Below are 15,065 nucleotides of genomic sequence, written 5' to 3'. Positions count from 1 at the left end.
GCTGAGCTGGGCCAGATGCCCTCATTTGGGGCCCAACCCTCCCTCACCCCGACATAAACAAGCTACCACCGCAAGTTCATATTTTATTTCCAATACGTTTGGAGCTTTGATTTTTGCGTTTTTGTAAAAAAGTTTTCACTTAATTCGTTGAAAGCCCTTTCGTGCTGAGCCCAAGGGGGCGCCTGGGCCGGGCCAGACCCTTTGCAGCCCTCTTGCTCCCACCCCAGACCCCCAGTGCTGGGAGTGGGGTGGCTTCCCTCTGTCCACTCTGCCCTCCCACCCCCTGCTGCATCTCTCTGTACAGGACAATTTTAAAAATGGAAGCTAAGACACAATATACATTGGACAGGCACGCACACACATGCACACAGGCGTCTGCTCCAAACGGGCAGGACGTCAGCTGCACTCAGAGAGCACCAAGGAATGCATACGGAGCCCCTCCTGGGGAGGAGGGCGGGGTCTGGGCCCCACCTTGGTCCTCACAGTCCGCAGCTCCTCCCCACCTGTTGCCCTGCTAGCTGCCAGAGGGAGGGGTGGACAGCACGGAGGGCTGTGCACGAGGGGAGACGGCTGAGGGCAGCTGGGGGGTGATGGAGAGGGCAGTGCCAGCCTGGTAGGTCGCCCTGGGGCCAGGGAGGCTGCTCTAGGAGCCCGGGGGTGGGGGGAGGACTGGGGTAGACCCCCGGCCTCAGGTACCTGAGGGGTAAAAGGCCTGGGCTTTGCCCCTCGAGGAGCTGCAAGGGCCCAGGGTTGGGAGTGGGGCTGGCCCCACGGCTTTGGCCCGCCAGCCTGGACTAAACACACGCTGGGTAACCCTAGAGCTAGGCGGGCTTGGATGCCCCGCTCTCAAGCCTCACAGCTGGGAACCAGGTCTGGGCCCAGGTCCTCCACACCCCTGGCTCTCGCCCTGGCCTGGGGAAGTGGGGTGAACAGGGCCTGCCCTGAAGGCTTGTCCCCTCCCCTCGGCCCCTTCTAGCTTTCCACCCTTCCCTGCTCAGGCCCCAGGAAGAAGTTAAAAACAGTTCCTACATAAAAAAGAGGCTGAAACAGATTCCCTGCCAAAAGGCTGGTGGGAGAAGAGGGGACTTTGTCTCTGCAGTGGGAAAGGTAGGGAGCGGGCAGGGGGAGGACTGCAAAATAGTTTTTTCTTTTAAAAAGTGCTTGGTAAGTCTGTTTTAAAGTGTGTGTCTATATCTATGTATAGATATACACACAGACACTGTTCACACACTGGCCGCCCACGCACACCTACACACATACAGAAATGTATACATATACATAATCATATACATATACATACATACATACATACATACATACATACATACATATATATATACTTTAAAAAGTCCTAGGGGAGGAGATCTGAGCCAGGCCGGGGCCAGGCCTGCAGGGTCACGACTGGAGGGCATGGGCCCGGCCCGGCTGGCAGACGGGGCACTCACTGCCCTCGGCACAGAGCTCACACAGCACGGCGTGTTGGCACGGCAGCACCGCTCGGTTCTGCTCCTGACACTTAAGGCATTTCACCGACTGCATGTGGAACACGGCCTGCGGGGAAAGGGACATCACGGTCACTGCCGCAGCCCCATGTCGGACAAAGAGCTCCCCCAACTCTCACTGCAGCCCCTTGGGCTGAGGAAACTCGACAGTGTGCTTACAGGCCCCAGCTGATGAGGGAGAGGGCAGGGGCAGGGGGCAGGCTGATCACCTCACGGCGCCTCCTTTCTGCTTTCAGCTGCAAGGCCGAGTGGGGCTGAGTCGGAGCTGTGCGGGGGGAGCGGGGAGGGCCAGGGCTGCTCTGCAGCGCCCAGCCGGACGGGCTTGCCCTCGCACAAAGGCTTCTGCCTCTTGTCTCGTTTGATCTTATAATGACCCTAGGTCCCCAATGAGAACTGTGGGGTCTGGAGAGGGTAGTGACGGGCCCGAGGTGACACGGCTGCACGTGGGGCCTGGCTGCCAAATGCCCAACGAAGGGACGAATGCTCTTCCCACTGTGCCGCACTCCCCTGGGGACCCAGAAGGGCACCGAGGAATGCAGACAGTAGCCCTGGGGACCTAACCATTCTGGAATGTCTGCTGGCGTGTGCAGAGCTCACGGGAAGAGAAGTGGTCAGGAGGAAACTTAGGGCCCAGGCGTACTAATGCAGCTCAGCTCACCGCCTGCCCTCGAAAGTGCCAGGGGTGGGCCCTGGTGCCCGTCTACCTCCAGGTTTCCCACCTCCCCAGTGAGTGACGTTCTATTCCGAGCTCCTCTCCAGCGGGCTGGCATTTTGTGTGAGCTCAGCGGGGACAGAGGCTCTTAGGAGGGTGGCCATCCCTGGAGCAGCAAGGACCCATCCAAGTCCAAGCGCTGGCTGAGCCCACTTACCTCCCCACCCTGTGCTCCCCAACCTCCTAAGCTGACCTTGTCCACTTGCTCCAAGTGAGCCCGCAGCTGCTTCTGGAGAGAGTAGAGGGTGGAGAGTGAGAGGGCTTCCAGGTCGGGGAAGGTGGGCAGGGCCTGCGGGTCGGGGCCCGAGTGCAGCCGCTCCAGCTCCTCCTGTAGTTTCTTCACCTGCACCTCCAGTGCATCGCGCTGCTCCCGGGCCAGCTCGCACTCAGCGCCTGCCGCGCTGGCCCGCTCCCCGGCCTCCTCTGCCTCCTTCTTCCAGGCATCACAAGCCTATGGGCCCAACACGCAGCACCTTGTCATGACGGGCCCCCTGCCCTTGCCCCCCACCCCGAGAGTGCATCTCTGGGAGCCCGTGTGGGCCACTGTGGCTGCGGGGCCTGCTGGGGAGCTGGGTCAGGTGTCTGGGAAGCGGGGCAGGGAGGAGGCCTGATGCTGCCGGCAGAGAGGAGAGGTTTCAGGGCCTGCAGGAGACCCTCTGTGGGCAGGGAAAGGGGCCGAGCCCAGCACAGCAGGGGAGCACCAGGCAGAGCTGGCCAGCACCTCCAGGGGCAGCCGTGCTGTGGCTGGACGTAAGGCCCATCTCAGAACCTAGAGCCCTGGACCTAGAGCCCTGGAGGGTCAGGGCTTCTGGGTAGAAGCAAGCAGTGCTGTGGGCCCAGACCAAATAAGCAGCTCACAGAGGGGATTCCAGGCCTGGGATACCAGCCACCCCAGGGTCCTGACCGGCAAGGCAAGTTTTTCCACAGCGGGAGAGAATAAGCCAAACGGAGCTTCTGCTCTGTTCCCCAGGACCCCTGACCTCCCCCCGCCCCTGTACCCACTGTGTAAGATGGGCTTGGGCTAGATGCCACCAGGCCCTGGGAAAGGCAGGTGGGCGTGGGGGCCCAGTACCTGTCTTGCCTGCTTCCAGGACTCCTCCCACTGCTTGATGGTGCCGTTGGCGTCATCTAGCTCTTGCCGCAGCCGGGCCAGCTCGGCAGCCCCGGGCCCTGACAGGAAGGCAGGGGAAGTGCCCGGGGAGAAGCTTCCAGAGGCAAAATGCTCCCAGATGCTGCTATTCATCCCATTCAGACCTGCCCCAGGAAGGGGAGGAACATCAGAGCTCTGAAGAGCTTTGGGCTTGGGCCTGGGCCCGGCCCTGTCCAGCCCTGCCTGGGGGCCTCCAGGGGCTGGCTGTGCAAGGCTCCAGCAATGTTAGGTTGGGAAATTTCACAGGGAAGTGTAGGCGCCACCTGTTACTCATCGGCTGCTATTTAACTTCCGAGTCTCAGCATCCCCATCTGTAAAGTGGGGTTCCCATCACTTTCCTCACGAGGTGATTCAGGGGACTTGGGAAGTGCTGTAGGGAGAGCAGTCTGTGAACGTGGCAATTTGTGAGCCCAACTTCACTTTCAGGCTAGAGAAAGGGGAGCCTTCTTGCACCCTGATGTGAGACCCAGGAGGAGACTCAGGAAAAAAGACACGGGTCAAGAGCCTCAGATGATGGCAGAGCTGGAGCGGGAAGAGCACAGGGAGCCCTTGGTCCATCCCCCTTGTTTTACAATGAGGAAATTGAGATAAAACATGTTGCCAGGAATCACAAAACCAGTTAGGTGGTAGAGCCAGGACGCAGCCAGGGCATCTGGCTCCAAAGGCCTACTCTCTGCAAACAGCTAAGCCGTGTGCTCGTCCCCCACCCCCCTCACCCACTCATTCAGCAGATGTTTAACCAACACCACGTGCCCCTGCTCTGTGGCCCCCAGGACGGCCCCTGTCTTCTGAGGGAGACCCACATCCACTTCTGGCCTCGTTCTGCCCACACACATCATTCTAATGACTTCTTTCTTGTTCCCTTTCCCACTAATCCAGCCAGGATGTTCTAGAACCAAACGGATTTAAGAGAGTCTATCCTCCAAGCAACACAAGTGCACCTACGTGACCAACGTCGTCCTGTGCGGAGATACGAGGCTCTCTGCCCTGTCCTGGAGGCGAGGACTTGGGATCCCTGCTGAGGCAACCCTGGCCAGCAGCAAGCTCCACCTGTGCTTCTCCTCCCACTTGGGCGGCATTTCCTCTCGTGGAGAGGAGCCACTTCCTCGGGGAGCCCCACCCAGGTTAGGTCCCTCTATGATTCTGAATCGCGGCGCCCAGCCTGTTGCCTCCACACGACAGTGATGGTCTCTAAGTGTGATGTAATGCCCGGGCGCCTCTGCCTCTCCCAAGAGACCATGGCTCCATGCCAGCAGGGACTGCTGAGCTCACCTTGTATCCGTAACTATGTGCGGAAGGAAGGAATGCGTGGCCAGTAAGTAGGGCTGCAGTCAAGATGCCTCCAGAATATGGGCAAGCCAGACAAACGTAACACTAAGCATCTGAAGCTGCAGCATCAACATCAACTGTGAGCTGCCCTGATCTTCAGAGAGATTAGGGAAGGACCCAAACCTAGTCAGAATGTCAAAGGGCAGCTCAGAGGCTCAGGCTCGGTGTGACCAGGATGCCCAGCACCCTCAGGGAGGGTGTTTCTGATCTCCTTGAACAGCTGCTGGGGGAGGGGGAAGTAAGAGTAGCAGCTGCTGCTGAATGAGAGGCAGCAGGTTGGGCGTCTGCTGCTTTACGTCTGTTACCTCAGCAGACGTTCGCACCGGCCCCGCGCACACACGCAGGTCTCCACCTGCGCTTCTAGACCCTCTGCGCTGACATGCCCTCCAGAGCCCCTGGTCCACACAGTTCTAACGCTGGGTTCAGCAAACAGCCTTTGGGGCTACAGCTGGGTCCGCGTGGTGCTTCTGCTGGACAGGGAGGCCGCCCTGCGCCAGGGCTGAGCCTGTTAGGACCTCTCCCTTGGCCCCCAGGAGCTCTGGGCGACTAGGCAGAGCCGCCACACTGGCACGGAGAGCAGACCTAGGCCCTGGCAACTCTGAGGCCACGCTTCTCACTGTGCACTGGCCCGGGGCCTAGCGCTTCACTCATGTTATTTCATTTAAGCCTCACAACCACCACACGAGGTGCGTGCTGCCGTTATATTATACCCATTTCACAGAGGAAACTAAGGCAGAGAGGCTAAGTCACTTGTCCAGGTTCACACAGCTCAGAGAATCGTGGAACTGGGGCCTGACTCGCCTCCGTGCCCAGAGCCCCTACTCTAACCTCCACTCTGCACTACCTCTAGCCATGGACAAAACGGCCAAAGGCACTTTCCAAAAGCCCAGATTCCTGCCCCAGGCCTTAGAGAGCCATACCCGCTCTTACCCAAAGATCCATGTGATGCTGAGGTCCCCAAAAACGTGTTTTCTGACTGGCTCAGGTGGCCCTGGGGCTGCTGCAGGAAATGCGAGGAGAGGCTGACAGGAGGGGAGGGGGACGCCGAGTGGAAGGAAGCAGAGCTGCTCAAGGAGCCTGGGATGTTCACGGGTGCGGAGCTCTGCAGCAAGCTGCCGCCTGCGAGAGAGGCCCAGGAGCGTGGCCGAGTGAGGGCTGGGCAAGCCATGCGGGGCCACACGGAGCAGGGCATGGCTCGTCTGCCCACCCCCTGGGCCAGGCTGGACCCCAGGGGCCCTCCCAAGCCATCCTGCCCACCCATGCCCAGTACCGATTGTGATGCTGCCGGGGTGGGGCACCGTGCTGGTGTCGAAAGTCTTCTCCAGGGCAGCTACCCCAAACTCGTTCAGGTCCAGGTCATCCAGGGCAGACTCTAGAGACGCAGTGATCGGAGTATGAGCCTCCCAGCCTCCCGAGGGGCCACAGTCCCGAGGTTCCAGGCCTCACCTCCCGGACCACCTGCCCTTTACTGCCTCTACTCCTGCCCCTGCCTCATCTTCGAGCTCAGTCCCACTGGAGCCGTGCTCGCTCAAGCCTCTGCTTGTGCCTGGGCTGCCCCTCTGCCAACACCGATCCCCTGGCCAAGTCCCGCTCAAATGGCTCTCCTTTCGGAAGCCTTCTTCGATACCCCCGGGGGAAATGAGTTCTAATCCAGCTGACAGAGGTCTTGTCCCCTGATGTTGCAGCTTGTATGTCTCACCCCTGAGCTCACTGAGGGCAGGCAGGTCTCTGGACCCTCAGTGGCTAGTGCACAGTAGTTGCCCAACAAATGTCCACTGCGCTCTGAGGAACTGGACCGGGAGGGCAGAACAGCATGTCTTCACCTCTGTCACCCCAGTGCCTGCAATAGGACCTAGCACAAAGTGGCACCCATAAATGACTGCTGAAAGAGAAGGGCAGTGGCTTCTCATGACCAGCTGTGCAGGTTGCTCACAAGGATACCTAGTCGGGGTGGCGTGACATACGTCGTGGAATGAGACCGCACGTGCCCATGGGAAGAGGCACCTCTTTGTAATCTGCACAAAAGAGCAAATTGGAGGGCTAATTTGCTATGAAGGCTCGTCTTGGCCCTACGCCTTGGGCTCATGTTCCATTTAGGTCAAAGGGCTCAGAATGCCCACCCTCTGACTCTCCCAAGACAGATGTCTAAAGTGACCAGTATGCTGGTTTGAGTCTCACTCCAGAGACCTAGTATCTCTGACTCCAGACCTGCTCCTATTTTAAATGATAGACTTAGCAACAGAAATGGCCCAATTACCTATGACCGACTCTACCGTGTCGCTGGTGGGGTAGAAGGGTAGAGCATTTGCATTCATGCCAGGAACACTGCTGGTGCCGGCGGGGCTAGGGGGAGTAGCTGCTAGGCTGGAGGTGATACTAGAAGAGATGCTTGAGGTCAGAGGGCTGCCCACAGGGAGGATGCCCAGCACGTCCTGCAACGAGAGAGTGAAGGAGAGACACAGTGGGAGGGCTGCCCACGGGCGGGGGCTGGAGGCGGGGGCTGGCTGGGGCAGGAGGGAAGGGTGCATCCCCATAGTGGGACGGCTGCCCACGCGTGGGGGCTGGAGGCGGGGGCTGGCTGGGGCAGGAGGGAAGGGTGCATCCCAGCTCTCGCCTGGTTGCCCTCAACACCTTGTTGGGAGGCTGGAGTTGGACAGGGGTGGCTTGGAGGCTGCAGGGCCTACTCACCCCTAAAGTTCTGCAGTAGGGGAACAGAGAAGCAAGTTCAGTGCAAGGACAGATGTTTAATAAATATTTTTTTTTGACTGGCTAATGAGTGAGTCTGGAGGTGAGGGGCTCAAGGGCCTGACTCCCACCCTCTCTGAATTTGGGGCTGAGGCCCCACCTTAATCCTGCCCTCAGTTTGTAGAGAAAGCGGTGCCCCGTGCTCCCCGAAGAAGCCTCCTGGGGTTCTGGGCCTGTCCTGTCCACAGCAGGTGCCCGAAGGGGAGAAAGGGGGCTGAGGGCTCTATACCTGTTTGGGTTGAAGCAGAGGCTGCTCTTGACTCCTGGGCTCTAGTGAGTGGGGTTTTAACTTGGCCTGAGAGAAAAATCAGGGAGCAGGAGATGAGTGCGGTGCTCGGGAGGGACCCTGAGCCATGAGCCCTCCTAAGCAGCAACTTGCCCTGGCTCACTGAGGGGGCAAGGAGGCGTCAGACACCTGTTGTACAGTCCCCCTCCACACACGTGCACCCTCCCTCCCTAGCCTGGGAACCCGGGGAGCTGCTCCTCTCCTCCCTGTGACTCCAAGTCACAGATAAGCCAGCTCCAGACCCCTCTTGTCCTGCTCCCCAAGGCCCTGCTGTCCCATCAAGGCAGCACAGGGCAGGGAAAAGACCAGACGTGGGGTCAGAAGACTGAGGTAGTAACCCCTTCCCCTCTATTAACTGGCTCTGACACTGGGTGAGGTGCGCAGCCTCTAACCTGCCTGTCTTCATCTGTAAAATGGGACGGCCTCACCCACTCTGCTCAGTCTCGAAGAGGCTGGGAACAGGGGCTTCCTAGCTCCCAGTCGCGTTCCCCATAGCTGGGCCAGGACAACCCTCCAGGGCTTCTCCTGCCGCATGCAGAAGGCTAGCCCATGCTAACCTCACTGGGCTGCCCCCTCATCCCTTACCTGGCACTTCAAAGTTTTCAGGTACTCAGCTCCCACCTGGTCTTCCCTCTCGAAGCCAGGAGCCTTCTTATAACTGCCAGGGGCGAGGCCAGACTCCCCAGGAAAGACAATGCCTTCCAGACTCGGGGGCTTCCTGATGGAGCCCGGTGGGGAGCCGCAGAGGTTAGATGGGCTGCCGAGGCTGCTGTTTCTACAGAGGAGCTGCAGAGAAGGAAGAGAGGAGGCTGGTGGGCAAAATGCAGGCTGGGGCATGGCCCATTCTCCGTCCCCGCGTGGGAGGGAGATCCTTCATCAAGAGGCTCAGTTCCTTTTTAATTGTCCAGGGGGCAGCAACCACCACCCAGGACCCAGAACCTCATGCGGAAGCTGTGTGTTGGGGGGCGGACAGGCTTTGTCCCTTGTACTACCTGTGATCAGCTCTACCCAGGCTGATCGCAGGGCTCTGGGGACACCACTCCAGCCACTATCAGCTTTTGACAGAGAGAAGAACCCTGGGGCAGAAAGGGCAGAACCCTTGGGCGGAGGCCTCCTCCCCAAGCAGAGGGCACGAGAGGCAGGTGTTGGCTCTGGGCAGGCAAGGTGCCCACCCCATCCCCTGGACAGGCACGTACTGCACTGAGGTCAGGGGCATGCGGGCTGGAAGGGCTCACGGGCACCGAGTCTCCGGCAGCAGATGGCATGTACAAGACGGGACCTGGCTGGGTGGGGCTGGACACAGCTGAGGAAGGTTGCAGGTCGTCACTGAGGGGTGGCTCTGCAAGAGACAGGGGCAGGGTGTCAGCAGGCTCCTGAGCCAGCTCTGTCCCTCCAAAAATGCATCTGGGTCTCTCTTAAAGGAGAGCATGCATCCCCCTGTGTATAAAGGGAAGGCTTCTGTTTCTATTAATATCACGTGCTGTGCACTTACTATGTGCCAGGCAATTTGTATTAATCGTAAATCTTCACAATGACTGGAAGATAGAAGTAATACCATGGTCTCCATTTTACAGATAAGGAAACTGAGGCTCAGAGAGGTAAGGTATATCTCCCAAGGGGGCTGAGCTAGGAAACTTCTGAAGAGCTGGGATTTGAACCCCAATCCACACGACTCCAAAGCTTGGGCCATTCACTGCTTCTCTGTGCTGCCTCGGCTGGGCCCACCTCTGAGCCACGGGTGTGCTTCCCCCTCCCTGGGCCCTCAGTTTATTTTTCACTCTAATCCCAGAGATAAGGCCTAAGGCTAGAAGGAGGTTAAGGACAAACAGAGCAGTGGCCTGGGGTAGACACAGGTTGTAACTCAAGCCTGTCTCTGAGACTGGCGCTGGTGGTCTGGACCTGCACCGAGCGGTACCGCAGCCCAGGACCACGTGCAGCTGCTGAGCACCTGGAACGTGGCTGGTCTGGGTTGGAATGTGCTGCAGCTATTCAAGTACACCCCAGCTTTCAAAGACTTGGTTTGAAAAAAAAAGGGAAAATATCCTGATTTTATACTGATTGTATTTTAAATGATATTATTTTATGTTGGGTTAAATAAAAATATATTATTAAAAATTGACCTATTTCTTTTTCTTCTTTTTAGATGTGGTTACTAAAAAGTCTAAAATGACCTAAGGGGGGGTGCATTAAATTTTGATTGGACAGCCCTGCTCTCAGCAGGGCAGAGTGCCGTGTTCAGCTAACGATGTCTGCCATGGCTGTGGCACGGGGTGGCTGCTGGGGTCTGCCTAGTTGGCTCGGGGAGGGTGCCTTACCCTGCCTGGGGCTGTGAGTGTGCAACCAGGGGCACAGTCCCTGCGGTCTCACGACCTTGGAAGCTCCAGGGTTTTGAGACCAGTTCCAGAGAGGGGGATGGAACTTCCAGTGGGGACAGGGGCCCACTGCTGGCTGACACTGAACTTAGGGGGAGGGGGGACGGGAGGGGAGGGGAGGGGGAAGAGGGCACTGCCTCAGGGCAATGGGAACAGCATACGGTCTACGTGGGCGAAGGCGCAGAAGGGTCCTCGGGGACAGCTGCCCGACTGCTGCATGTCGTTGCACTTGGTAGATTTATAGATCTGGAGGGCAGAGCAGAACAGAGGCGGGTCAGGCTTGGGCAGAGAGAGAAAGGCAGCCAGGGGTGCCTTCAGCATGGCTGGGTTAGCTTAGAAATCTCTCCTTTCTCCTCCCCACCCGATGCCGCTTCCCCAAGTCTCTCCCTGCCGACTGCTTACTCAAGCCAAAGTGAGCAGACACTGCCACCCACACGCCAGGGACCACCCCCTCCTGCGGTCACAGGCCCAACCAGCCCTGACCCAGCTCTCACAAAGGGATCTTCTCCATGCTACTCTCACTCATGATCTTGGCCAGGGCTGTGACCTTCCAATGTGCCTCTGGTCATTAAGGGAGCCAAGTTCACAGGCAACACCCGCGCACCCTGGAGCACTCTGGGTTGGATCTACGCTGGGCCTAACCTTCCACCCTGTGGTCCGTAGCCCATGTCACGGTTTCTGTCCACGTGCCCATCTCAGGGTGTCCTGACCTCCACGGAACCAAGGGAAGCGACAGCACATGCCTCTACATACCATACATGAGATCGTGGCACTCTGACAGAGCCCAGGCCACACCGTGGGGCCAGAGGCTGCATCAGGGAAGTTGCTGGTACCCTAGGCCCTCATATGGTACAGGACAACGGTAAGGGGATTTCTTATTTTTTAAATCCTGATGCCACGTTAAGTACCACAAGTGGTGCAAAGCCCAGAACGGCCAAGTCACCATGCCCAGTGCGTGCTCTCCCTATCAGGGGGGCTCGGGGAAACAAAACCGGGAGCCAAGGGCTGCTTGGTGAGTGTGGGCTCAGACAAGGAAAGCTGCCAAATTAGGGTGTGGGGCTCCTTTAGGTACTGCCCGGGGGGAGCCTGTGGCTACAAATCCCACTCCCAGGATGGTGTCAGGATGGACTCTGCCAGCATCGGCCCGGACCCTCCTTTCCTTTCTCCTTGCTTTCCAAAGAGGATATGTTAAGCCACCCCCAACCCTCGAAGGGCCGCAGCTCGGGCCCCAGCTCCAAGGCCCACCTCCGGGTGGAACTGCTGCTCGGTGCGGGTGTGGCAGTATTGGCAGGAGTCTCCGTTCTCACACTTGCCAGGGTCACCCCATTCGTCCCCGTGTTTTACGTTCGGACATGGAGATGACCTGGTTAAGTAAGAGGGTGGGGTCAGATGGACGCAGAGAGGATCTGGGGGATGCCAATGAGATCGCTGCTGTTCAGGGCCCCTCTCTGGTCTCCCGGCTTTGCAAAGCCAGGCTCAGAAGTAGGAAACGTCAGCTGCAGAGTGAGGGCCCTACTGGGGCCAGAAGCCAGGCTTTGCTTCTCTGGCCCAACCTGGCTGCATCACCAAGAAGGACACTGTTTTGCTCCCTTCAGCCAAGTCCTCCCCCCGAGCACTGTGCAGCCCAAGGAGAGCCAGGCTACAACCACACCGCAGCTGGGCCCTGGCAGACGCCCCTCAGGATCAGAACTAGAGGAGCTTCTAACCCAAGATCCTCATTTCATGCCAAAGGAGGATCCAGGAAGGCCCCCTATCGTTCAGCTATCTTGACCATTCTCTCCCCTCATACCTGGGTCCTGTGATTCTGTGATCCCCAGGGCTGGCCTCCCTGAGAGCACAGTGCAAGCAGCCCCTGCCGTGATCCCTTCCCTGCCACCCTCCCTCCCACGTCTGGCCTGCTTGGGCCAAAGGACCTGTATTTGTGTTTCCGGGGACTCCGCCGCCGGTCCTTGCTGTTGTGGTAGTAGGGACAGGCATAACCCTGGCGGCACAGCCGTGGGGGCTTCTTGCACGGCTCCGTCTTATAGTTCCCCAGCACATAAGCGGTCTCTGCACAGGGGGCCAGAGGCAGGGGTCAGGTGGGTGAGGCAGGGGCGGGGCACGGGGAAGGGAAGGAGAAGCCACTAGGAAGGAGTCTAGGAGCCGAGGCTTTTTTGAGAGGTATGAGCAGGGCCACCTCCTTGTGGGCCAATGCCAAGACTGAGACCCGGGAGAGAGGTAAGGAGGATGCCGCCGTCCCTCACTGGAGATACTCACAGCTCACAGAGTTAAAAGGGCGTCCGCAGGAGGGTTAAGAATACACCTATGTGTACTCATATACGTGTACGACCGTGTATGTGTGAAAGCCCCCTGACGGAATTTAGGGAGCACCTGGGGTGATGGGAGCAGGGCAACGTGTGTCTGGGGAGACTCCCCCAGAAGTGCCCCCGGATGCCGGGGCTGCAGTTGGTGGGATGTGAGGTGGGATGGGGGGGCAAGCGCCTCCCAGCAGAAGTGGTGGCTTGGACTGGAGAAGGCAGTAGGTGGTGGTGAGCCATGTCCTCAGAGCAGCCATGGGGAGGAGAGGGGGGAGGACAGACAGCTGGTGGGAGGGGGCATGGCCATTTGCGTGGCCACCTTTACCTTGCCACCGTGGCTCCTCACTGAGGATTTTTTCTATCATGGCGTGGCTTGCGGCCCCAGCCGACTGGCCCTCTATGCTGCCCTCTACTGTGGTCTGGCCGTTCTGCAAGGCCTCCATTGCCTGGAGCTCCCTGGGAAGAGAGGAGAGGACAGAGAGAGCGGGGAGGGGGCATGAGGAGGAAGGAACCAGAGTGCCAGCCCTGCACTCCGTCGGTGGTACTCACCGTGTCCGCAGCCAGGCCCCCACCCCGGCCCTCAGCCATCAGCCCACCTGATGTCGTAGACAGGGGAGCGGAGGTCATGGGGCCCATGAGCAAAAGCGCAGTGCAGGCCGTTTTTGGTGCAGTTGCCTTTTGAGTCTGTCTCGTGGATGCAGATTCCAGTCTTATAGTAGCGCAGGTGGTACCTGCGCTCAGTGTCCCCTGTGGTCCTGTGCAGGAATGGGCACCTGAAACACAACAGCGGGGGTGGGGGTCACTCACCTTCGCCCCCTGCAGCCTGGGCTACCAGCTGTGCCCTCCCCTGCCTGGTGAAGGCTTTCTCGTGACCCGGCGGGTGTACTGATGGTGGGCCAAGGAGGCAAGCAAGTGACGAGTCCTGCTGAGGTAACAGAGCCACCCTCCCACTGCAGGTGGGTGCTGTAGCCCAAAGTGGGGCCTGAAAGGCCTGGCATTCCTACTTCAGCTTCTCAAAGACCGCTCAGCCAGGGCCCTGGACTGTCCTGAAGAGAAGCTCCAGAGGGGGGCACTCTTGGGAGAACGAACACAGCCTAGGTCAGGGGTCTTCAGAGAAGCAAACGCCCTCGGGCCCTGGGTGCTTCATTAAGCTGGGGGGAGGGGTGAGCAAGCCTTTGACCCCTGGGGGAAACGGAAGAGCTGGTGTGGGATGGTTCAGTGAGGCGCACCCACAGAACCCCCGCAGTGCCTCCATCACTACCGCTGCACGGCTGAAACCCTTGTTAGGCAGGGTCAGGAAGTGCTCCCTCTCAGTGACGTTCCCAGGTTTGCCACCTCATGTTTGTCATTTGTTATGCCCTGTCTCTTCACAGAGCTTTGTGGCAAAATATTTAGGGTCAGCAAAAAGGGGAACTAGAGAGGCTCTATGTCTCTAAACAGCCAGCCTTGGTGGGGACTGCATGGGATGGAGTGGGTAGTATGGGCTGGGGAGAGGGTCCTTGTGACCTGCACGGGACCAGGAAAGAAGGCCCAGGAAGCCACTTTGGTTCAGATGTGGCCCTTAGGCTTAGCAGAAGAAAGGCCAGTGTAGGGCTTCCCAAAAGTGGGGGAAGGAGAAGGGGTCTCCCCCAGAGGATGGCGGGGTCTGAACCCAGGTTCAAACCATAGGAAGGTGGGCCAGGCTGCAGCAGGTCCCCAAAGGCAGGCTCTGGCTGGCTTCTTGGACTCTGCCTGGACTATTCTGAGGGCATCTGATCCAGGAGACAGGGGGCTCCTCTGAGGGCAGGCTGGGCAGCACTCACTCGTCGCCCTCCGGGCAGAGGCCTGTGGCCTCGTCGTACTTGGTGCAGTAGACGTCGGGGCTGTAGTTGAAGGTGCCGTCCCGACGGCGGATGGACCGGCGGCGTCGCTGGTTCACGAAATGCCAGTGGAAGCAGGTGTAGGGCCGATGCTGAGTACATTTGTGTTGCACAAAGAGCGGGCACTGCTCAGTGCGGAATTCCTTCAGGTACCTGCAGGGAGAGCCCCCGAGTAGGGTGGGCCAGGAGCGGAGAGTTAAGTCCCTTGTTTCCCAGCAAGAAGTTGGCCACCAAGTCCCCCAAGAGCCCTACTCTGGGGGGCTAGTTCAACTGAGACACCAGAAAAGACCCAGAGCTAAGGCAGGCCCTCAGCAGCAGGATCCTTCCTAACACGCAGGTCCCCAGCCAGCCTGAAGGGCAGGAACCATAGACCACAAGGGCCCTCAGTGGTCAGCTGCCTGCCGTGGTGACCAGAGGAGGGCTTCATCAGTGGCTTGTTCTCTGAGCGCTCCCCAAGGTTTCCCAGGCCAAACCACTGATCACAGGGAAAAGGCTGCAAACCAGAGCTCAAGGAGCCTCTCCTAAACTTCCTGCAAGGGTCTCTGCTGCCCAGATCTGCCTGCCAATTCCTGGAGGCCTCACTTGTCTCAGGAGCAGGGCTGGGGCACCAGGCCGAGGGCCAGGACAGCTGCTGCTTTAGAGCTGAGAGCCCAGGTCACAAGGTGTCCTTCTGGACCACTGACACAGGTCATCACTGTCCTGTCCGCTGACCTTCCAGAGACATTTCCTAGCATTACCCAAGTATGTTTGTGAAGCTCATGTTGGAAGCATGTGAAGAGACTCCCTCTCAGCCTTGCCTCCCACAGCAGTCTT

General features: G+C 58.9%; 1 protein-coding gene across 7 annotated transcripts in view; it reads right to left on the bottom strand.

Moving 5' to 3' along the window:
* Positions 1–70: 70 nt before the first annotated feature.
* UNK (unk zinc finger) overlaps positions 71–15,065 on the bottom strand; it is a 33,732-nt gene continuing 18,737 nt past the window's right edge. For 4 of the 7 annotated variants that reach the window (XM_082440408.1, XM_082440405.1, XM_082440407.1 and 1 more), the window contains 15 exons: positions 14,196–14,405; positions 12,990–13,166; positions 12,719–12,849; positions 12,010–12,145; positions 11,342–11,459; positions 10,258–10,342; positions 8,921–9,063; positions 8,310–8,510; positions 7,668–7,733; positions 6,951–7,125; positions 5,964–6,065; positions 5,624–5,812; positions 3,287–3,468; positions 2,408–2,665; positions 71–1,551 (listed from right to left, as the gene is read on the bottom strand). In XM_082440408.1, coding sequence (XP_082296534.1) covers positions 1,396–1,551; positions 2,408–2,665; positions 3,287–3,468; positions 5,624–5,812; positions 5,964–6,065; positions 6,951–7,125; positions 7,668–7,733; positions 8,310–8,510; positions 8,921–9,063; positions 10,258–10,342; positions 11,342–11,459; positions 12,010–12,145; positions 12,719–12,849; positions 12,990–13,166; positions 14,196–14,405 — 2,329 coding nt within the window. In that variant the 3' untranslated portion in view covers positions 71–1,395. Of the gene's footprint in view, positions 1,552–2,407; positions 2,666–2,702; positions 2,828–3,286; positions 3,469–5,623; positions 5,813–5,963; positions 6,066–6,950; positions 7,126–7,667; positions 7,734–8,309; positions 8,511–8,920; positions 9,064–10,257; positions 10,343–11,341; positions 11,460–12,009; positions 12,146–12,718; positions 12,850–12,989; positions 13,167–14,195; positions 14,406–15,065 lie in introns of those variants that run through there. The other 3 variants (XM_082440403.1, XM_082440404.1, XM_082440409.1) reach the window with 3 other exon arrangements.

Source organism: Balaenoptera physalus (assembly GCF_965194825.1).
Source record: "Balaenoptera physalus genome assembly, chromosome: 20".
In the NCBI taxonomy this organism is placed as follows: Eukaryota; Metazoa; Chordata; class Mammalia; order Artiodactyla; family Balaenopteridae; genus Balaenoptera; species Balaenoptera physalus.
The sequence above is the reverse complement of the archived record's forward strand: the minus strand, read 5'-3'. Positions and strand labels throughout refer to the sequence as shown.